This window comes from Onychostoma macrolepis, chromosome 10 (genome assembly GCF_012432095.1).
Source record: "Onychostoma macrolepis isolate SWU-2019 chromosome 10, ASM1243209v1, whole genome shotgun sequence".
NCBI classification, from domain to species: domain Eukaryota; kingdom Metazoa; phylum Chordata; class Actinopteri; order Cypriniformes; family Cyprinidae; genus Onychostoma; species Onychostoma macrolepis.
The window spans coordinates 26,802,161-26,825,340 of NC_081164.1; the positions used below are offsets into that span (position 1 = coordinate 26,802,161).

General features: G+C 38.5%; 2 protein-coding genes across 7 annotated transcripts; both read right to left on the reverse strand.

Moving 5' to 3' along the window:
- Positions 1–9: 9 nt before the first annotated feature.
- riox2 (ribosomal oxygenase 2) lies at positions 10–10,012 on the reverse strand. Of its 4 annotated transcripts, none has more exons than XM_058788698.1 (10): positions 9,802–10,012; positions 6,978–7,417; positions 6,785–6,904; positions 3,717–3,845; positions 3,535–3,638; positions 1,737–1,839; positions 1,445–1,613; positions 945–1,033; positions 348–473; positions 10–269 (listed from the first exon to the last, which is right to left on the reverse strand). In XM_058788698.1, exons 2-10 carry the CDS (start codon positions 7,413–7,415, stop codon positions 102–104), a joined length of 1,446 nt encoding a protein of 481 aa, XP_058644681.1. In that variant the 5' UTR covers positions 7,416–7,417; positions 9,802–10,012; the 3' UTR covers positions 10–101. The 4 variants fall into 4 exon arrangements, with proteins under 4 accessions (XP_058644681.1, XP_058644682.1, XP_058644680.1 ...); XM_058788699.1 differs by having other exon boundaries at positions 6,978–7,460; XM_058788697.1 differs by having other exon boundaries at positions 9,694–10,012.
- A 500-nt stretch (positions 10,013–10,512) lies between these two features.
- On the reverse strand, positions 10,513–17,974 carry tiprl (TIP41, TOR signaling pathway regulator-like (S. cerevisiae)). 3 transcript variants are annotated; one of them, XM_058788702.1, is made up of 8 exons: positions 17,844–17,974; positions 17,434–17,587; positions 16,829–17,008; positions 15,042–15,141; positions 11,988–12,119; positions 11,818–11,913; positions 11,662–11,724; positions 10,513–10,793 (listed from the first exon to the last, which is right to left on the reverse strand). In XM_058788702.1, the coding sequence occupies exons 2-8, from the start codon at positions 17,544–17,546 to the stop codon at positions 10,671–10,673; spliced, it is 807 nt and encodes a 268-aa protein (XP_058644685.1). In that variant the 5' UTR covers positions 17,547–17,587; positions 17,844–17,974; the 3' UTR covers positions 10,513–10,670. The 3 variants fall into 3 exon arrangements, with proteins under 3 accessions (XP_058644685.1, XP_058644684.1, XP_058644686.1); XM_058788701.1 differs by lacking the exon at positions 17,844–17,974 and adding an exon at positions 17,684–17,826; XM_058788703.1 differs by lacking the exon at positions 17,844–17,974 and adding an exon at positions 17,693–17,825.
- Positions 17,975–23,180: the final 5,206 nt, after the last annotated feature.

The following is a 23,180-nucleotide window of genomic DNA, read 5'->3' on the forward strand; positions in this document are numbered from 1 at the left end:
ACACAGGGCTTGGATAATGACTTGTTTTATTCAGCATTCAGCTACAATTAGGCACAATTCCTGACAGTTCGAAACCGTTCCTGATGAAGATGAGCTGGTGTTTAAGGCGTTTGGCAGACCTGCAGCAGTCCCTCGCTCCACAGTCCCAGCAGCAGCCCCAGTTTATCTTCATCCTTCAGGAGCTGCAGCTGCGCAGCCGGGACGCGATCGACTCGCAGCAGCTGCTCCAGAGCGGCCAGATGAGACGAGGGGAAGCGCAGGCCCTGGAACTGAAGAAGCTCGGCGTGAGAACCACACGACTGGACAATCAAGACAAATAAGTGCTGTTAGTCTAAGAGCTGACGGACCTGCGAGACGACCTCCTCCTCTTCATCATCATCTTCATCATCATCATCAGGTGTTCCCATCATGTGCGTTTCTCTCTTGTTCTTTAACGAATGCAACACAAACACCACCAGCTCTGTGGCCTCGTCCTGATCAGAGAGAGTTTTACAATTCACAAAAACAAACGTGAGTGTGAGTGTGTGTGTGTGTGTGTGTGTGTGTGTGTGTGTGAGTGTGTGAGTGCACTTATAAATCACACAGAGTGAGGTTTTTTTGGGGAAAGTTGAAATGCACAGTCTCCTGTAAGGGGTAGGTTTAGGTGTAGGGTTGGTGTAGGACAATAGCACATACAGTAAGTACAATATAAAAACCATTACGCCTATGGAGAGTCCCCACTTTTCACAAAAACGAACGTGTGTGTGTGTGTGTGTGAGAGAGAGAGACTGAAAACTGTTTTAGATTCTAATAATATTTCACTGTTTTTACTGTGTTTTTGATCAAATAATTGCAGCCTTGGTGAGCAGAAGAGACTTCTTTTAGAAACATTAATGTGTTAATTATCCCAAACTTTTGAGTGGTGTTGTGAATATATTTTATATAAAGGTGTGTGAGACTCTTACAGTGTTGTCTTGACTGGGCTCCACCGTCAGAAGAAGATGCTCTTTGAAGCGGATACACACAGTGTCCTCCAGCGACGGCAGTTTCCCAGCTGCAAGAGAAAGATAATAATAATTCATTGCATTTAAAAAGCGCTTTTCTGTTTTTCTAAGCACTCAAAGCGCTCTACATTGTCAGGGGGAATCTCCTCATCCACCATCAGTGTGCACCAGCCATAGTGCGCCAGAACGCCCACCACACACCAGCTTATTGGTGGAGAGGAGACAGAGTGATGAAGCCATTCAGCAGATATGGGGATTGTTAGGAGGCCATGATGATCAGAGGTCAATGGGCAAATTTGGCCTGGAAGCCGAGGCCACACCTCTACTCTTTTCGAAAGACATCCTGGGATTTTTAATGACCACAGAGAGTCAGGACCCCGGTTTAACGCATCATCCGAAGAAAGCCCATCATCGGTCACAGACGCCAGTGCTGCGTCAAACAGCAGGCCTGTGAGACTCACCGGGTTCGAGTTCGGCCTGCTCCAGCAGGTATGGTGGCAGTCTGTGGGAGATGAAATCTCGTTTCATAGCAGTGGAGCGAAGCTCGTGATTGTCACGCTCGAGAGCATCGGCCAGACGCCGCAGAAACACACTCATCCGCTTATTAACATCAGAACCGGAGCTGGGAGCCTGACGCATCGAGACGAAGAAACACACACAAACACTGTTAGAGTCAGAGTCAGTGTGTCGATGGTGTGAACACACTCTGTTAGAGTCAGAGTCAGAGTGCCGATGGAGAAGTGTTGTGCTCACCGTCAGGAGGTTACGAGGCAGACCGGATCGCATCTCACCGTCTCGTCTCATGCAGTCGAACACGCAGCCGGGAATCACGTCCAGCATGAAGTCGCCCCACGACCTGAAACACAAGAGTTCACATCTGAAGCCACATGTAGTTTTGAGTTGTCAGAAATACCAGTCAAGAAATGTACAATGTGTTGGTTTACATTTTTGAGTGTAATTTGGCTGGGAATCGATCTTAATCTTGGCGTTGCGAGCACAATACTCTGCTGATTGAGCTTCAGAAAAACAAGTGCTTTCCCTCACTACCTCACTTCAACGTTCAGATCTTTAAAAAAAAAAATTCATATGCTCTCATGTTTATTTATTTTGTAACACATGAGAACTATTCATGTTGAAGGATTACTGTTTTTACCTGTTTGTTTTTCCAGGGTTTCTGCAGGTCTTATGAAGGTAAATTTAAGACTTTTTTTTTAAATGGAAGATCCTTAAATCAAGATTTTCTGGAGATTGAAAATGACATCAGAAAAATTGTTGACATATTTCTTCTTGTTTTAATCATAAACTCACTTCATTTTGTTCAGTTTCTCAGAGAACAAGACTTCATATCTTCACTTTGCATCTCCAGTAAATGTATCTTGATTTAAGGATATTTAGATATATGTACTGGAAAACGACAAACATACTGAAGAAGAGATTCTTTTTTTGTGCAGTTCATGCAACATTAAATGCCACAACTGTATGAATTTAAGACTTTCTGCTCTGATTTAAGACCTTTTTAAGGCTTTTATTTGTGGAAGGGTGAATTAAGACTTAAAGTGAAAATGTGATGTTTATCTGCTGACCCCCAGGGCATCCAAGATGTAGGTGACTTTGTTTCTTCAGTAGAACACAAACGAAGGTTTTTAACTCAAACTGTTGCAGTCTGTCAGTCATATAATGCCAGTCAATGGGCACAGAATCTTTGAGAGAGAAAAAAAACATGCACAGACAAATTCAAATTAAACCCTGCGGCTCCTGACGACACACTGATGTCCTAAGACACGAAACGATCGGTTTGTGCGAGAAACTGAACAGCATTTATATCATTTTTTACCTCTGATAAACCTCAATGTCCGACTGTCACAACATCCGGCGCGTGACGCGTCAACCTGCTCTGGCACATAGACGTATATACATAGATGCCTCATTAGCGACGGTTTCTATGGGCTGTGATACATAAGGATCTACGTATATATCTATGTATATATATATATATCTATGTTCCAGAGCCGTTGATGCGTCATGCGCCGGATGTTGTGGATGAGCTCAGGAGAGTTGGACATTGCCTGTATCAGAGGTAAAAAAAATGATATAAATGCTGTTCAGTTTCTCGCACAAAGCGATCGTTTTGTGTCTTAGGACATCAATGTATCGTCACGAGCCGCAAGGTTTAATTTGGATTTGTGTGTGCATGTTTTTTTCTCTCAAAGATTCTGTGCCCATTGACTGGCATTATAGGACTGACAGACTGCAACGGTTTGAGTTAAAAATCTTTGTTTGTGTTCTACTGAAGAAACAAAGTCACCTACATCTTGGATGCCCTGGGGGTAAGCAGATACACATCACATTTTCATTTTTGGGTGAACTATCCCTTTAAGACCCACAGAAACCCTGTTTCTCATAATGTGACTTATGCTGAATTATACTGAAATTATTGAGGGTGAATTTGTCCCACAGCATGAGGATCACAGCAGCAGAACACAAAGCTTAATGGAGCGCTTTCACAGCTGTCTGGAGTCTGTGAAACAGGCGTGATGGAGCGCAGACATACATGTTCTGGTAGGTGCTGAGTGTGAGGTGAGAGGATCGCTCCACCCCGGCCGGTGTGTCCGCCTGATGGATGGTTCCTCTGGGGAAATACAGCAGGTCTCCAGGCTGGAAGAGCAACAGCAGATTCAAGCACAAGGGTACATGCACCTGCCTCAACATCTCGTCTCTTCTTCAGTCTAAAACCTGCAGGATGAAGTCGTGTGTCGGGGGCCCGATGCGGTCCTCAGGCTCCAGGCTGTACTCGCGGGCCAGAGGAACGGTGGGCTGGTAAAGCCTCCAGTGTTTCTGTCCCTCCAGCTGAAGGATCAGCACCTGAACAGACACCATCGAAACACATGAAGGTCAGACAGGGTCATGTGAACCCCATTGTAATGTTCAGGCGAAACAGTTTTGAGGTTAACTGATCTAATTTAGTTTTTCTGGAAAATAGTGATCTGTGTCATCGTATGATGTTGAATATCAAAGTGTTTTTTTTTTTGTCTGTTTGTATGAATGGTTTGGGACAAAATGTTTTTTTTTTTTTTGATTTTTGGAGTAAAAATAATAGTTTTTCCTTTTGAAGTGAAAAGATTATACCCTTGGGGTAAGATTGGCCAACAGAATTGGCATATGTTATTTTTAAATTTCATATTTATTATAATTTATGAGGTTTCCATGAATTAGATGTACTTTGCATCCTCGCTTTCATTAAAACCTATAGGTTAAATGAGTGAAATTATTACATTTTCAATCATAATGTTATGACTATTGTGATTAAATCAATTATTAAATTAATTAAATATGTAAATAATCATATACCTGTATAAAAGTCATAGAATAACTTTGCCTTTCAGATGAATCTCTTTTACTGGGATTCGACTTTGTCTCTCATTGGTTATTCAATTATTCAACTAAACTGTCAAAATAACATTTTCAATAGAATAGCTGATTTAGTGTTTTACATTAACCACACTCTAAAAATATATAAATATTAATAAGAGTTATATCAAAAGTTTTTTATACATTCTGTAAAAGTTTAAACACTAGTTCTGTCAGATAGTGTTTGTCTGACAGAATAGTGTTTGTGAACTAGTGTTTATCTGACAGAACTAGTGTTTGTGAACTAGTGTTTATCTGACAGAACTAGTGTTTGTGAACTAGTGTTTATCTGACAGAACTAGGGTTTGTGAACTAGTTTATCTGACAGAACTAGTGTTTAGAACTAGTGTTTATCTGACAGAACTAGTGTTTGTGAACTAGTGTTTATCTGACAGAACTAGGGTTTGTGAACTAGTGTTTATCTGACAGAACTAGGGTTTGTGAACTAGTGTTTATCTGACAGAACTAGTGTTTGTGAACTAGTTTATCTGACAGAACTAGTGTTTGTGAACTAGTGTTTATCTGACAGAACTAGGGTTTGTGAACTAGTTTATCTGACAGAACTAGTGTTGAGAACTAGTGTTTGTCTGACAGAATAGTGTTTGTGAACTAGTGTTTGTCTGACAGAATAGTGTTTGTGAACTAGTGTTTGTCTGACAGAATAGTGTTTGTGAACTAGTGTTTGTCTGACAGAACTAGGGTTTGTGAACTAGTTTATCTGACAGAACTAGTGTTGAGAACTAGTGTTTGTCTGACAGAATAGTGTTTGTGAACTAGTGTTTATCTGACAGAACTAGGGTTTGTGAACTAGTTTATCTGACAGAACTAGTGTTTGTGAACTAGTGTTTATCTGACAGAACTAGTGTTTATCTGACAGGACTAGTGTTTATCTGACAGAACTAGGGTTTGTGAACTAGTTTATCTGACAGAACTAGTGTTTGAGATTTAGTGTTTGTCTGACAGAATAGTGTTTGTGAACTAGTGTTTGTCTGAGAGGACTAGTGTTTGTGAATTAGTGTTTATCTGACAGAACTAGGGTTTGTGAACTAGTTTATCTGACAGAACTAGTGTTTGTGAACTAGTTTATCTGACAGAACTAGTGTTTGTGAACTAGTTTATCTGACAGAACTAGTGTTTGTGAACTAGTGTTTATCTGACAGAACTAGTGTTTATCTGAACTAGTGTTTATCTGACAGAACTAGGGTTTGTGAACTAGTTTATCTGACAGAACTAGTGTTGAGAACTAGTGTTTGTCTGACAGAATAGTGTTTGTGAACTAGTGTTTGTCTGAGAGGACTAGTGTTTGTGAATTAGTGTTTATCTGACAGAACTAGGGTTTGTGAACTAGTTTATCTGACAGAACTAGTGTTTGTGAACTAGTTTATCTGACAGAACTAGTGTTTGTGAACTAGTGTTTATCTGACAGAACTAGGGTTTGTGAACTAGTTTATCTGACAGAACTAGTGTTGAGAACTAGTGTTTGTCTGACAGAACTAGTGTTGAGAACTAGTGTTTGTCTGACAGAATAGTGTTTGTGAACTAGTGTTTGTCTGAGAGGACTGGTGTTTGTGAACTAGTCCCAGACAGCAACATAGTTCTGGCCCAGATCCAGCCCACATCTGACCCGTGTGAAATCCATGCGGGCCAGTTGTGGGCCGGATCTGAGGCGACACTGCTTGCTGTCTGGGGTGTTTGTCTGACAGAACAAGTGTTTGTGAACTAGTGTTTGTCTGAGAGGACTAGTGTTTGTCTGACAGAACTAGTGTTTGTGAACTAGTGTTTATCTGTCAGAACCAGTGTTTGCCTGACAGGACTAGTGTTAGTGAACTAGTGTTTGTGAACTACTGTTTGTCTGACAGAACTAGTGTTTGTGAACTAGTGTTTATCTGTCAGAACCAGTGTTTGTCTGACAGAACTAGTGTTAGTGAACTAGTGTTTATCTGTCAGAACCAGTGTTTGCCTGACAGGACTAGTGTTTGTGAACTACTGTTTGTCTGACAGAACTAGTGTTTGTGAACTAGTGTTTATCTGTCAGAACCAGTGTTTGCCTGACAGGACTAGTGTTAGTGAACTACTGTTTGTCTGACAGAACTAGTGTTTGTGAACTAGTGTTTATCTGTCAGAACCAGTGTTTGTCTGACAGAACTAGTGTTAGTGAACTAGTGTTTATCTGACAGAACTAGTGTTTATTGAACTCGCGTTTACCTGACAGGACTAGTGTTTGTGAACAAGTGTTTGTCTGAGAGGACTAGTATTTTCAAACTAGTGTTTATCTGACAGAACTAGTGTTTATTGAACTAGTGTTTACCTTACAGGACTAGTGTTTGTGAACAAGTGTTTGTTTGACAGGACTAGTGTTAGTGAACTAGTGTTAATTAGCATGGATCACAGACCTCCACATCGTCGTAGTGCGGCGGGAGGCCCTGCGAGGCCTCAGGAGTGATGTAGATGTTGGATCCGACCAGCGAGCCGAAGAAACACTCCAGCCGCTCCTGAATGCGCCACAGCTCATCCTGCGAACACATGAAGATAAGGTCAGCTCACTGAGAAACACCGCAGCTCAGTCGTGATCTCTGCCCCTCTGACCTTAAATCTCTGTGGCTGGTGCAGCTGTATGGTGGCTCTCCTCTCCTCCAAGTCCTTCTTCAGCTGGCTGAACTTCACTTTCCCTGCTTTATTCAGCACTTTCTTCTTGCCGTCCACGCAGCGGCAGACATTGAGGTCCGTGGCGTATCGCAGGCTGCGAGCGCAGAGCTGCTTCAGGTCTGACAGCTGGAACAGAGAGCCGTAATAAGAGGCCAGATGCGGATCGGACCGATGCAGGACTAATGGCTTCTGCTCCCAGTACTGCTGGAAGAACTCGTCCAGCCCGACCGGACTGATCAGACTCTGGAAGAAATCACGCGGCGAGTCGAAGCACAGCGGAGCTGAGCCATTCACCACCTTCATCTGCTTGATGGGCACATCATGCTCATCCTCCTGCTGCCCATCACGCTGCTTCACTCTTCTGCCTTTATTTGGCATCTCTGTGGAGGAAAGATGCTCTAAATACTTCCTCAGTACTTTTGTCTTGAAAAACAAAACAAACAAAACAAAACAAACATGAGGAATATATTTATTTAGCAGTGCATGAAACATTTAATGAATTTAAAACCTTCTGCTTTGATTTTAGACCTTTGTGGAAGGAAGAATTAAGACTTCTTATGATGCTATTGTCACCTATTGTCTTTATCTTATGTGTAGCCTATTTGATTTTATCAGACGACGGCACGATAATAAATCAGGATTTTTGTGCAGATTAACATCTTGGAAGGGAGAGCTGGTTATGTAGTCTTAATGGGTTGCGTTTCAGTCACTATTTCATATTCATCCCGTTGTCTGACAACAGAAACAGTAAAATATACCAATGAAAACAGTTTTATTGAGAATTTAGCTGCATCAAAATCTGTGGCACAGACAGGCAAACAAATGTAATAATAAATAGTAAAATGTACATTTTGCATTTTCAGAAGAGCTACCCTGTCCTGCGAAAACGTAAACAGGTTTGTGTCAGTAAATTGCTCAGTGCAGAGAAAGAGAAGTGATGGGAACCTGGTATTTCTATGTTCTTTTTTTTCATGTCTAATAGACATGAACAAGTTCTTTGAAAAACATCTATGACCTTTTGTCTAGTCTTCATGCTCTGTTGACTATGGTTTCACTAATAATAAACATATATTGCATAAAGCATCATATTTGCATCATGTTGATTAGAGTATTAAAAACTTGAAAAGTAGTAATTTAAGGTACATTTAGAACAGATAAAAATGTGCGATTAAGTTGCGATTATTCACAAGTGAAATGACAATCATGCAATTAATCGTGATTTAAATATTTCAATCAATTGACAGCCCTAAGTTAAAATGACTAAAATAAAATGTAGGCTTATGCTGGTAACTCATCAGTGGACTTTCTTCGTCAATATAGGCTATATTTTTTCACACTTTTCTCATTCTCACTAATTCAAGTTTTTATATGATTGAACCTCTGAAGGGAACCGATTGTCTTCAGAAAAGTTTTGATGGCATTTTCATTTTACCTGATCAAGTATAATTTATGAGCTGAGCGCTGCTTTGTTTACAGCCGTTACCGTGGAAACGCTATATTTCTGAGGTTCCAAAAGCACCTCCTACCGGCAGAGAATGAATGTGCATTTTCAATAATCCAGTCTGCAGTTTTTGTTCAGACCAATGCGAAAATCCACCCACATGAACCCGTTTTAAATAATATAATAATTTATACTTATGACTCATCCCTTTTCTTAAAAAAATGGTTTAAAGGTTCAATTGTGAGGTTTATTTTATAATTTTTGTTTTTTTGTTAAAACTTGTATCTCAATGGTAAATCAATTGCTATTTCGTGGTCTACAACATGAAAGTAAAAAAATAAAAGTGTCTGCTAAATGAATAAATGTAAATGAAAGAATCCCATTATAATGTGCATAAAATTTTTTGAAACATTGGACTCAACTATGGGGCATCATTGTGCTGCAGCAAGCATTACGACAAAAAAGGAACCTCAAGGTTGATCTAAGTTAGGGATACTCAAATCTGGCTCGCAAGATCCACTTTCCTGCAGAGTTTAGCTCCAACCCTGATCAAGTGGATCTTGCGAGCCAGATTTGAGGATCACTGATCTAGGTAAACGTGTGCACATGTATAGGGCCCCCAATCCACTAAATCCGCCCCTGGTGTGACCTTTGATTTGGCTCATCATGCCATATCATTGGAGCATATCTTCATATTTAATTGATCTTTGTATTTTAACACTTTTTGTTCTACCTTTGTATTTAAATTTATTTGGATATAGTGCAAACATTTCAAGTTTGATTTTTGGACACTTCTGCTTTTGTCCATTTGAGCTCTGTATTCTTCGAGCTCATGAAGTTGCTTTAAGATACAGAAAAATGTAATTTCCCAACACGTTAAAGTAGGAGTGGAAGAGAAGGGGACCAGTGGAAGTTAAGGGCGAAGATCAAAATTAGATTAGTGATTTTAAAATGCAGAGTCAAATTAAATTACAAAATGCAACTGATGATTTGACATTTTATCACTACAATCTCGAGGCAAAAACTGGCAATATAAAAATGATTGTTTTTTTTTCTTTTTACAACGTTTACGATCCAAAATAATGCTTTTTTTTTTAATGATTTTTCAAAACAGCCTTAAAGAACCAGACATGTTTAATAGTCCCACTCTACTCAAAGGAAATTAAAAGCAAATTTCCTCAACAAATAAAAGCAAAGATGACCATGTTAGCTTACATATTATCCAATTAAAGATTCCAGGCATGTTCGTCATGATAAATTATATACAAGCAAATAACTGACTCGTTTAACAGTCGCGATTCAGCGAAACATGCAGCGACTTACCGACACAAACCCATGTGCACGGACTCCGGTGTCACATTTAAAGCGCTCCGGGTGACAACCTTTAAAAGCGTTCCGGGATTATTGACACAAACCTCAGTCATCTCCAAGAGATTTCAGACGAGCATCGGGAGTTTCTCGTTAAAATAGTTTTTCCTCAATTGCTAACACACAATTCATGAAACAATTCACCATTTCCTCAAAAGTATTAACACAATCTCAGAACTACACACCAACATGTACAAACCTTAAACAGTCATTTCAAAATCAAAAACATATTATCTTTTGTCATAAAACTTTAGCCTCAGCTGAAGCAAAAAAATAAAAATAAAAAACAGGCTGACACTGAGCACACTAGTGAGATCAGCTCAAAACACAGACAAAATTCTCTTATTGGGATTCTGGAATTATTTTACAGCTCAGAGTCTCTTACAATATACAGCGTAATGCAGGAGCGCAGATACCGTAAATTACAACAATGAGTGTTTATCACATTACTGTAAAGAGATCTGAAATACACTAGAAAAGTTCAACACCGATGAACTGAATATGAAATGAAGCGTGAAGCGTGTCTTTGTTTAAAGAACTGAACGAAAGGTTTGTGAAATTGTTACAGTTACAGTGTGTCGTAAAACTGAACTATAAGCCGTTACTTTTTGTTTCAGTATTAGTTCATTCTCATCATCTCTAGACATATTTCTGAATCCAGCAGAATCATTTCAAGGATTTTAATGAAATCTTCCCCAATCAAACAAGCATCAGCTTCAGATTTAGAGTCTGTGAAACAGCAGCTCGACGGTACGAGACGTGAGGCTCCAGTGACGCGCCGCGGCTCCGGGTTCGAGTCTTTAGCGCGCTCTGCTCCGCTCGCGTCAGTCTGATGATCCTGTGTGCGTCGCTCGCTCTGGAAACTCCAGCCTCTCACACTCCATGAGCTTCAGCGGCAGGTGCGGGGCGATTTCATTGGGGTCTGTGTAAACGGCCGGAGGAACGTGCTGCAAAGTCAAGAAACCGCAGTCAGTGAATAACTCAGACACTTCACAGTTAACCCTCTGCTGCTGCTCGTACTATCATTTAGTTTGATAAATGAATTATAGTTTCTGCATAAATATAATTTAGAATATAAAATGCAAAATATTAAATAATTATTACCTGTTAATCATTTTTTTTCCCGAAACCTGTTTTACTCTAAAACTAGTTCAAAATCAAAGCCACAAATCTAAACAAGTTGTTACAAAATTTGCGGTTGATATCTCATAAAATGAGCTTTTGTTTAGCCGCAGTAGCAAACGTTTCCACAGCGGTTCGCTTTCAAAGCGGTCATGTTTGACACAGTGACTTTTTTTCAGGACCATCTGTGACCCTGCAGCACAGAAGCAGTCATAAGCAGCAGCTATATCTGCAGCAATAGCCAACAATACATTCAGTCAAAATTATACATTTTCTTTTATGCCAAAAATCATTACGATATTAAGATCATGTTCCATGAAGATATTTTGTAAATTTCCTACCGTAAATATATCAAAACTTTGATTGCATTGCTAAGAACTTCATTTGAACAATTTTAAAGGTGATTTTCTCAATATTTAGATTTTTTTGCTCCCTCAGATTCCAGATTTTCAAAAAGTTGCATCTCAGCCAAATATTGTCCAACAAACCATACATCAATGGAGAGATTATTGACCCCTATGACTGGTTTTGTGGTCCAGGGTCACATATAACCTTTTCAAATCATGTCCATGTTCACATAGCAAGTGCCAAAACAAAGTTTCATAGCATTCCAATCAAGTATAAATTCAAAACAAAAACAAAAACACATTGTTCCTGTCAGAAATGACTGATGAGGGTAAATCTCTCGCTCACCTGGAGGTCTGACATTTGACTTTCCCGTGTGCTGAATTCTCGGAGCATGTGTTTTTTTCCAGCCTGTTTAAAGCAGTGCAGAGCAACCAGGTTTAAAATATGATTAAATCATACGTATTCTCTGTTTTCTCGACAGCGTGAGCGAGTGGAACTTGCCTCGTGATACAGACGCGTGTCGTTTATCCTGATCAGCACTCCATCCACTCTCAGGAAGAACCGCAGCAGGAGGAAGAAGCTGGTGGGCATCACTCTCTGAAACCATCAAACATCATCTTTCACACGCAACCGGCGATGCAACAAAACAAGACGAATCTGATGAAACTCACGATCTTCACGTTGATCATAGACACGCCGTGATCGTGCAGCTCGTCCTCGAACAGCAGCACGTCCTCGAAGAACTTGATCTGTTCTCGCGCTCTCAGCTTCTCCATGTCGATGCGCTCGTCCGTGGGCTTCACCTGCGCACAAGCTCAGTCTGAGTCAGAGATAGCGTACAGGGCCTTGCACACTGTGTCCGAAATTTTCATATGCGTTTTTTTTATATTCATCATTCTAAAAATTCATCACGCACAGAAGCCTTGCACACCGAGTCTGATGTGTATTAACTCATCCGTTGCAAAAAAATTCACAAAACAATACAAAATGGAGTCTTCAAGCAGCGAGGATGATTTTGTTGTCTTCTCGCTTCTTAAAAATAGAAAAAGAAAGAGGAAATATTGGGTCCATCTAATCCTGAGATATAGAGAGGATATAATTCTGCGGGATTATCACAAGCGATTCAGTTTACTTCAGGATCCCATTAAACTCTGATGCTTTGCTAGCGTTACCGGAGCCACATATTAAAAATAAGACCACTGATTTCTGTGAACTCCGTGTGAAAGACCTTTTACAGTGCTGTGTGCTGCGAGACGAAGTGGATCAACTTGACAGACGCAACTCGGAGGCGTTGTGTAAACGTGATTGACAGCGTGAGGTCGTATTCATTTTTTAATGTGCGAAAATTTCGGACTCAGTGTGCAATGACCTTAAGTGTTAAAGTGGAAGTGAAGCAGTCAGTTAAGTTTACATTACATTATTTAGTAAAGTGATTTCCACTTTGATTAAAAAATATATAACCAACATGATTAATGTAACCATTTTAAACAAAAAAGGTTGTTTCGTTATAGCTTTTGGAGCAAGGGCGCCGCCATCTTGCAGCACCACAGCGCGTGACGTCACGCTCCGATGGCCAGTATAGTAATATAAGCATTTCTTTACATTTTGAACACACAAATGTTATTTTAACACTCAAATTATTTGGTTTTCACCATCATTTGGATGAATATTCAACATCAAACTGTCTTTATGCTAAGTTTAGATCGTGGTGTCCCAAACATTGTTTTCATAATTTAATTTGAGGCGCAACTTGATGTAAACAAACAACGCTTCACACAGTATCATTCATGTCGCAATTTATTGTTATTCAGACGTATGCATTACATTGACTGGTTCACCAGTTATACGCATCATATTTTAATTCACCTGCGAATACAGTTAGCTTTCCTGCTGTTAACAGGCCGTAGTGTTTAACTAATCACTTATCTGAACGATCGCTGCTACCTCAAATATTTTAAGCCTTGTCAGTTTAAATATTAAAGTGTTAGTAATAGTAAGCCATTCAAGCATGAGACCGCACGAAAGAGATTTAAATGCGGTACTCGTGCGTTGTGATAGATCTGATGGCGCCGCACACACACAGAAAGCCACAGCTCGGCTCAGACAGCACGCGAGTATCAAATTGAGCTTTCTTTCGCGCCTTCATCAGCAAATGCACACAAAAGCACGTCGGAATGACAGTCTTGAGGAGTATCCACGTAAACAAGTATTGTTTCCAATCCACACTTTACCCCAAACCAGCAGGTTCACGACTTCTTCAACCCCTGATACTGCTCGGTCCCATCGCCGTATCGACTCAAACGCATAGGCGATTGCACTTATTATGGACTCAACGGTGCTTTTAAGGTCATCTTCCTCCATTTCAAAACAAGCGTGCATTCAAAATGTGAAGAAACACTTATATTACCAGGGCTCGCAAAATCGCTAGCCCGACGTCCCGGGGCTGTTGTGTTTTCCAGTCGGGCTCCCAAAATACATCACCGCCTGCCCGACAGGCTCCTTAAACACAGACCTCCCGCGGGTCCTTATAAACTCTGAAAGTGAGTTGTATCAAAATTAAGGCCATAAAAAGTTTTAAATACGTTAAATGGTGTAAGAAATGTCTTAATTATAATTTCTAGAGGTCTTACAGTTTGGGATGGAAAGACAAGAGTCGCGATACGGCAGGATTAAACTTCAAAAGGCAATGATGTCATTGAATAAATATGAGCGCGGCACGTTTCAAGTCAAAACGCGGCGCGGATGTCTTTATGTGAATGTATCTGAAGGGAACCGACTGTCTTCAGAAACGTGTCGTTGGCATTTTAATTTCATCTAAACTATAATTCCTGATAAAGCAGCGTTTATGAGCGCGGAGCTGCTTTGTGTACAGCGTTTCCGGGGAAACCGCAGTATTTCAGCGCTCCTAAAGCGCCACCTCGTGGCAGAGAGTGAATCTGCATTTACAATAAGCCTTTCTTGCTGTTTATGGTCAGATCAATGCAAATATCAACTCATGTTTTTACGCAGTAAACACAGAGTTGTAAATGAGAAAGAAGTTGATGTGCCTTCTAAAAATCTAAACAATTAAGACCGTAATATTTATACGTTTTAAATTAACAATTTATATGTTTGATTTATCCCTTTTCATAAAAATGATCTATAGCCTGAAACACTGTTGTATAAGATTTTTGTGAAAACCTGTATCTGAACTGAAAATCATGTAATTTTATGACTTGTGCAGCTCTTAAAATGGGTCATAAATTGCCTTAAATATATTTTTTAAAATTCTGCAGATACCCTGTAAATAGTGAAATAAAATTCCTTCCTTCATATTTGTTGATATTTGTGTATTGAAAATATTTTTGATTGACATTTAAACTCCTATCTGATTTTCTATATTTGAAAAAAAAAAAAAAAAAAAAGGTAATTTTTTAATTTGGGCTAGTTAAATTAATTTTCGGGCTGCCAAAATCTGAAGAGCACCTGCCCGAAGGGCTACCAGGAAGTTTTAAATTTTGCGAGCCCCGATTACTATACTGGCCATCGGAGCGTGACGTCACGCGCTGTGGTGCTGCAAGATGGCGCCGCCCTTGCTCCAAAAGCTATAACGAAACAACCTTTTTTCTTTAAAATGGTTACATTAATCACGTTTGTTATATATTTTTTTATTAAAATGGAAGTTATTTTCCTAAATAATGTAAACTTGACTGACTGCTTCATTTCCACTTTACAGCACACAGTACCTGGATCTGCAGGTGCTCTCCGAGTAAAGTGCCCCTGTAATCCGTGGTGTAGGTCCAGTCGTAGCGCTTCACCACCTCTTTAGACGCCTCCGACTCGGCCCTGCAAGACACCAGTCAAAGCATCTCTCCAGGTGAATAAAGCGTAACGTATACTTCACTTTGTACACGTATGCGTACAGTGCGTGTGACGCAAATTTTGTCATCAGAATAGTACGTGCACAAGTGTTGGGCAATGTGCTCAATTTTCATATTGTCCTGTCTTCAGCCAGTGAGATCGCCGATACACGATATTATCATGCTAATTTATTTGATTATTGGTAGTTTTCACGTGACGTCACACCCTTATAGGAACGCCCACCTGGAGCTTTGCTCCACTGACCGCCAGTTATTTTTATGCAGATTGCATTAAGTAGTAATGTAGTAAAACGCAGATATTAAACAGCGAAATTCAGTAAACACCTCATTGATGATGTATATTTTGAATTTGATCTTTTAATATTACCGTTTTAAATATATTAAGGTACTTTAAGTGTTTTTACAAAGTTTTGTCGTTTTGTTTAATGGTTGAAATATTGCCGCGGGTGCTAATATGGATTGCAAATGGCCAAAAACTTGCATTTTGTTCACATTCCTTTGTTTTATTGTTTTGAGAGGTGATCTGAATATTTGCGGCTGGAAAGCTGACAGGCTTGAGCTGCAGTTCTATGGATGTTTTGCCCTCCAGGACTTCGAGCCGGTCACGTGACTGACAGCTATGAACTGATTTACTTAATTTAATTGCCAGAAAGTGAATAACTCCAGAGTAAGGCTAAAAGCAGCCTAATGTTTTTAATATGACTGAATTTGTATTTAACGTGATGACAATTTAATAGAAACATTGTAAGTTACTAATTATAATGCTTACATTTCCTCAGTTATTCAAAAAGCAACTACAGAAAACGAGCAAAGAACGTTCGCGTTACCAAAGAACATCATCACTGACTTCAGTCTGGCGTGAGTTCATGCAGTTTAAAGCACACTCGCGTTATAATCAGTGAAGCTGTATGATGAATAAATCTCTAATACTTACATCGCATGCGTATCTGCACTTTGTTGTTTATGATGAGAGCATGTGCGAGAGAGCTGAATTCAGTCAGCGAGTGCATGCAATGAACAAAACTGCTGTTTCAGCGATGAATCATCTGAACGCCTCTGATTGGCCGCTGCGTTCATAAACTCAACATAATCGTGTGGGATTGGTTATAACGCGCAACACTGTAAAAACGCGGAAAAAGAAATGTGATGGAACAAATAAGCCCTAATAATAATAATAATTAGATATTAGAATTATCAGGCTAGTAATACTAATTAATCATCATGTTATCGTCAAAGGCGATCTCTGACTATCGTCAATACACGATACTATCATCCATCGGCACAAACATGTGCACTGAATTTGTTTTGCACTAATCAGTTGTTCCACAAGGTGGCAGAAGCGGTTCAGGCCGCTGTTTTACAGTAGAAAACAAAAGTAAAGAGACAGAACAACAAAATAACGGAGACTGAAACAAAAGAGGGTTATGAGATAGCAGCAACTTTAGTTTAAATGAGTACAAAGACGTTTTTATCGTTCATAACGTCTGGAGAAAAATACAGCAGACATTAGACAAGGTGAAGCTTTCTAGAGCGCTTGCGTCGACCTCCTGTGTTTGCGCACACTGTCAAATGGAGTATACTTTGAAAGGCTTGCGAGTTCAACTGTACGCGTGCAAAAACAAAGTACACTTTGGGCTGAACACGACGTTTACCTGCTTTCCTGCCACTCCTGCGCACAAGCCACTTTCACAGAGTCCTGCATGTTGTTGACACGTTTGAGAGCGTCGATGGCGTTGAATTCGATCCCGAAACCATCGGCGTGCTGAATGCGCAGCACATTGTCACCGAACAGCATCTCTGGGAGAGCCGGCATGTTCATGGTCTCTGCTAACCTGCGACAGAATCAGACTCGACTAGTCCCATCACATCAGCCTCACTTCCGACACAAACAGGTCACGGTTCTGTTTCTTTCTTCATTGGAACGGTACGAAACTCAAAGGTTTTGGCACTTGCTATGTGATGATTCAAAAAAGCATAAATGGTCCTGATAAAAACAGTCACACCTGTAGTGCATCGCTCATCTCGCGCCCAAACTAAACTTTTTTTCCCCACTTGAGCAATAATCTGCTTAGCTTTGTGCTCCAAAGCATTCAAGACTTAACACCGTTTCATTTTTAGGTTTATTCTCAAAAACAGGTAAGACATGCATTGTAACTACTTCATAAATATAATTCTGTACTATAAAATCCCACAAAATATGGCGACATAACCATCATCCAACCAAAATGTAGCAGATGAATTTCTTCGCGGTTTTTACCTCTCGATGTCTTTAGACTTCATGATGTGAGTCTTGGCCGCGCTGACAGTCCAGGGCCCGAAGCTGAAGTCCTGTTTACTGCTCTGAAACCCGTGAGAAACCAGTGAAGACATCCTGCAGACGAGCTGAAGAACACAGCACACACTCACAAGATCTGAGGAAGAACAGAGACAGACATCTCCACATCAACGAGCGCTTCAGCTGTCTTCATGTAAGAGACAGAAACAAAACGCTTTTTAAAGATGTTTACACTGCGCACTCAAGAAGCGCTCCGTTAAATAGTCTTTAGTTGGTCAAAAGAGTCCAAAACTTGCACATATAACGTTACATCAATGACTTCAAAACTGTTGAAAACACAGGAGTAAAAATGAATAAACACAAAGCTGAACACAAACATAACCGAGTCCAACCTCGTATCCGTTTCCATGTATGAGCATAGTGCAACCGCGAATTCGTCCCGATGTCGAGCAAACAGTAGCCGATAGTTCCGTCTATGATGGATGCATTGAGTCTGAGGCCGTTTCTCAAACGGAAGGCTGCATCCTCTTTTTTTTTTTTATTGCATATGAACATATATAACCACAAGAGAAATACAACTTTGCATATAAATGCCATCAGTACACAAGATTACAAGTAAAATAAAAATTAGCCAGAGGAAGAAAAAACATAAAATAAATAAAACATATAAATAATGAAGATGGTACAGTTTACTTGTCTACTTCAAATTTGCAAATAACATTAGAAGTCCTGAGAGCTTTTTTTGATTTACATTTATATACCATATTACAAAATTGTTTAAATTCGTTAATAAAATTTAAAAAATTTGGTTTACCACCCGACCACTTCATTTTGTGTATATGAAATTTCCCCATTACAACCAGTAATTGAATAATATACGCTTTATCCTTTTCTATCCCATAATCATCAACATATATCATTATATCAGACCCACCCAGTTTAACAGCTGTATTAAGTTTTCTTGTAATAAAATTCTCAACATCAACCCAAAATATCTTTGTATAAAGGCAATGAAAAAATAAATGAAAAATAGTTTCTTTTTCATTACTACAAAATTCACAGGAGTAGTCAATATTCAATTTAAAACGTTCCAATACATGTTTCACTGGATAAATTCTGTGCAATATTTTATACGAAACTTCCTTTACTTTGTTATTAACAAAGAATTTATCAACCATTCTCCAAGTCTTACGCCAGTTTAAGTCTCCAAATATTGATGACCAGAAAAATCTAGCTGGAGGATATATAACATCATTTACTACATTTCTAATATATTTATTTGGTATGTTGTTTTTTAAAATATTAATATTTCCAATAAAAATTGAATTAGTTATATAATCCAGATTAGGGTTTTCATTACATTCATTTTTAAGAAGACATAATACCTCACTGGGTATAGCATCCATTACAATGGCATATTCTCCGGGTCTAATTGGGATTTTAAATTTGTCAAGAAACTCTGTGTATGATAATAAGACTCCATCACTGTTCATCAACTGACTAACCAATAAAATATTATTTTCAAACCAATTTTTATAAAAAAAGTGATTTATGTTTATATAAAATATCTCTGTTATTCCAGATATAATATCTTCTAGGGGAAAAGTTGTGTTTATAGGCCAATGTCCACGCCATGAGAGCTTGTTGATGAAATCTTGCAAGTTTTACTGGAATTTTGTCAATACAATAATTACATTTTAACAAAAATTCAAGACCTCCGACTGACTTAAACAAAAAGTTTGGGAAAGTGTTCCACATATTATCTTTCTTTTTTATGTATTGTGTAATCCAATTGATTTTAAATACATTGTTTAGGGTATCATAATTTAATACCTCCAGGCCCCCATTGTCCTTTGAACTGCATAATATCTCTTTTCTCAAATAACGTGGTTTTCTTTTCCAAATAAAGTCGAAGAGTATTTTATCCAACGTTTTAACTACTTTAGAAGGTAAATCAAGTGATAAGCAAACATAAACCGACCTGGAAATTCCTTCCGCTTCGGACAAAAGGACCCTCCCCTGCAAAGATAAATCCTTTGTAACCACATATTAAATCTATTGTTAGTTTTTCTAATTATTGGATCAAAGTTTAAATCACTGCGCATTTTTTCATCTTTACATATGATTACTCCAAGGTAAGTCACAGTGGTTTTGATGGGAATACCAGATATATTTGATAAATTGCAGTTTTTTAAGGGAAAAATAACTGATTTACTCAGATTCATACGTAATCCTGATACATATGAAAAACCATTAATACAATCAACAGCTTTATTAACTTCATTTATATCTTTTAGAAAGAGTGTTGTATCATCTGCAAATTGACATAGATTAAATTATTTCCCCATAGTTGTAATGCCTTGAAAATATCCTTTCTTGAGATGAAGAGCTAATAATTGGGTTGCTAACAGAAAAAGAAAAGCAGAAAATGGACAACCTTGTCTTATTGCTCTGCCAATTTCAAATCTACTAGATGTACCTTGGGCCAATTTTACAGAACTAGTACATCCTTTGTATAACGTTTTAACAGCTTTTAAAAAATACTTGCCAAATCCAAAAAATTCAATTGTTTTAAACAAAAAATCATGTTCTATAGTATCGAAAGCCTTATGGAAATCAACAAATAATATAAGACTATTACCTGATATGTGTTCATTATAATCCACCATGTCTAAAATCAATCTAATATTGTTACTAATGTGTTGTCCTTGAATAAATCCAGTCTGTTCTTCGTCAATAATGTCATCTAATCCATGTTTCAGTCTTTTAGCAAATATATGTGCAAAAACTTTGGCATCATTATTTAAAAGACTAATAGGCCTCCAATTGTCTAAGTGAAGGATATCTTTTTGTGGTTTTGGAATTAGAGTAATAACCCCTTGTTTTAATGAGTCTGGCAACTCTCCTTTATCTATAGATTCTTTATATACTGCAAGCAAAAACTGTGCTAATTTATCCCTGAAGACTTTATAAAATTCACTAAGAAGTCCGTCATTACCTGGAGATCGATTATCTTTTAAATACCCAATACATACTTTAATCTCCTCCAGTTTTATCTCTTCATCACAAAATAATTTGAAATCTTTACTAATAGTTTTTGCTTTGCCCAAACCATTCAGAAATTATCCAGGTCAGAATTAACTGAACTGGAGTTGTAAAGATGTTTATAAAATTGAGAGACATATTGGGATATCTCCTTCTGATCCTCTGACACTATATTATTTATTAATAATTTATTTAATGAAGAAATTTCTCCATTTCTCTTTTCCAAGTTAAAAAAATACTTAGTATTCTTTTCCCCCTGTTCCAACCAAATTTGCCTTGATCTTGTAAAGGCACCCTTTCTTTCTCTTCGTAGATAGTGTCCAATTCTATTTGTAATGATGACAAATTTAATAATTCTTGAGAAGTAAAAAATTTTTTACTACACAACTCCATAATTTCTTTTGTAATTCTACATTCTTTCTGTCGTTTAGCAAAAGCAAACTTTTTCCCCATTGAAATGGCTAAATTCCTTATGTTACAACCGGCTCTAAATTGCAACATGAACGAGAGCCAACACGGACCAGCAAATAGCAAAGGAAAAGAGTTTATTTAACAAAAACATAATTAAAGTATTCAAACAATCAGTAGTCAGTGTCAATGTAAGTCAGTACTGAAGAATGCATGAGCGTGGACTGTAAAGTTATGTCTGAACTGGATGCGAACAGAATAAACAACAAAACAAAAGATCAAGCAACAAGCCCAGCTAGCGTGGTCACATCGTTCCCCCCCGTCCTCTTCAGCGCTGCAGTCTTTATAGCTCTGCATAATGAGCCTCAGGTGGAAAGACACACCCACAATCACCAGAACACCTGTAAACCAAACCAAAACAAGAAAAACACAGGCCCAGCACTCACTGGGACATAACACTTACTTCATATTTAGTGAGCTCCCAATATTTCCCAAAGGTATTCATTATATTAGCCTGAGTCCAATATCTGTCAATAATTTCTATTGTTTTAATTTTGAATGTTTCATTTTCTAATAATGTTTTATTAAGTTTCCAGTATCCTCTATTTGCCTTATATTTACTTGAACCATATCTATTTATGTCAATTGCTATTCCTTTATGATCCGTTAAGATGGAAGGCTCTATAGAAACAGACTGAACATAATCTTCTAATGCATCTGAAATTAAAAAATAATCAATGCGTGATTGTTTAGACTGATCTTTGTTACTCCATGTGTACAAAATTTGGTTCGGATTTTTGTAACTCCAAATATCTATTAACCCTAAACGAAGGCATACATTTTTTATTTCACACATACCATCTTCTTTGGGTGGCCATCTATCTAATAAGTCGTCATGTACGCAGTTAAAGTCCCCTCCCCATATTATTTTAGCATCAGGAAATTTGTTCTTGATCTGCATCAATTTTAATTCAATATTTCCAAAAAATATGTTATTTTGTTGCTTGTTGTTGGTAGCATATGAATTCACCAAAATGTAATGTGACTGATCAGTGCTTACTTCCAGTATTATCAATCTTCCAGAATCATCTCTCTCATGGCTAAGAACATGGCCCTTGAGTATTGCGACCCCTGCTGCTCTATTGCTGTCATGGGCAAACCAAATATCATTTCCCCATTGACTTCTCCAAAACTTTTCATCTTCATTACCTGCATGTGTTTCCTGCACAAAATAAAAATCTGTACCTTTCCCTTTACAATATAAAAATAAAGATTTCCTTTTTAAAAGATTACGTAAACCTCTGGCATTAATTGAAAAATTGAAACAGACATAAACTTCAAACAACCCTTTTTTGTTAGTGTTTAACATTCAACCAGTAGGGTCACTCATTTCTAACTGTCTTTGCAAAAATACCTTTTCTTATTTTAACAAGATATATACTACAACAACAGTATCAATTAACATATGACTTTCCACACTAAAACAGCTATAATATTTAACCATAACTGGCGTGTAAGTGCAATATAAGATAAATTTCTACCACATCAGCACATTGAAAGTTGAATACGTATTACCATCTGCCACTAGGATACACGGACTTCTTTGTTGTCAATGTAAGCCTTGTTACCAACAAAATGCGCTCGTTTTCCTTCTTTTCGCGCCTTCTCCACTAGTGGCCATAATCTCTTGCGTGCTTCTTTATCGGCTGCAGTTAAATCTTCCTTGAAGCGGAGATGTTTGTTAGACAGAAGATCGTTTGCCTTTGAGAGCTTCCACACCAAATCCCTTGCAGACCTGGAAAGAAATCTGATAATCACGGGTCTCGGAGTGCTACTGTCCCTTGCGTCCTTCAGTCTGCCGATCCTGTGTACGACGTCTACACCTTCAATTACAGAAGTGTGATGTGCCTCTGGAAAAACTTCTGTGCAGATGTCTTTCACGGTCGCTTTGATGTTTTCATCAGATTTATCTTGTACCCCGTATAGGCGCAAATTCCAACGTCTGTTGTACCTTTCTTCATCGTTTATTTTTTGCTCCATTTCTGAAATCCTTCCCTGAAATTCAGTGCACTGGACTTTGAGGCACGTGTTTTCCTTTTTCAGTTCTACTAAATCTTGATGACAGCTATCGAGTGATTTCTTGATACCTTCTATTTGAAGTGTATTTTGCTTAACTGCCATGTCCGTTTGATCAGCCCTCTTGTCGATTTTCGCAGTCAGAATCCAAATGATATTTTCTTGCAATTCACTTAGAGACGGTTCAATCCCTTCATTAG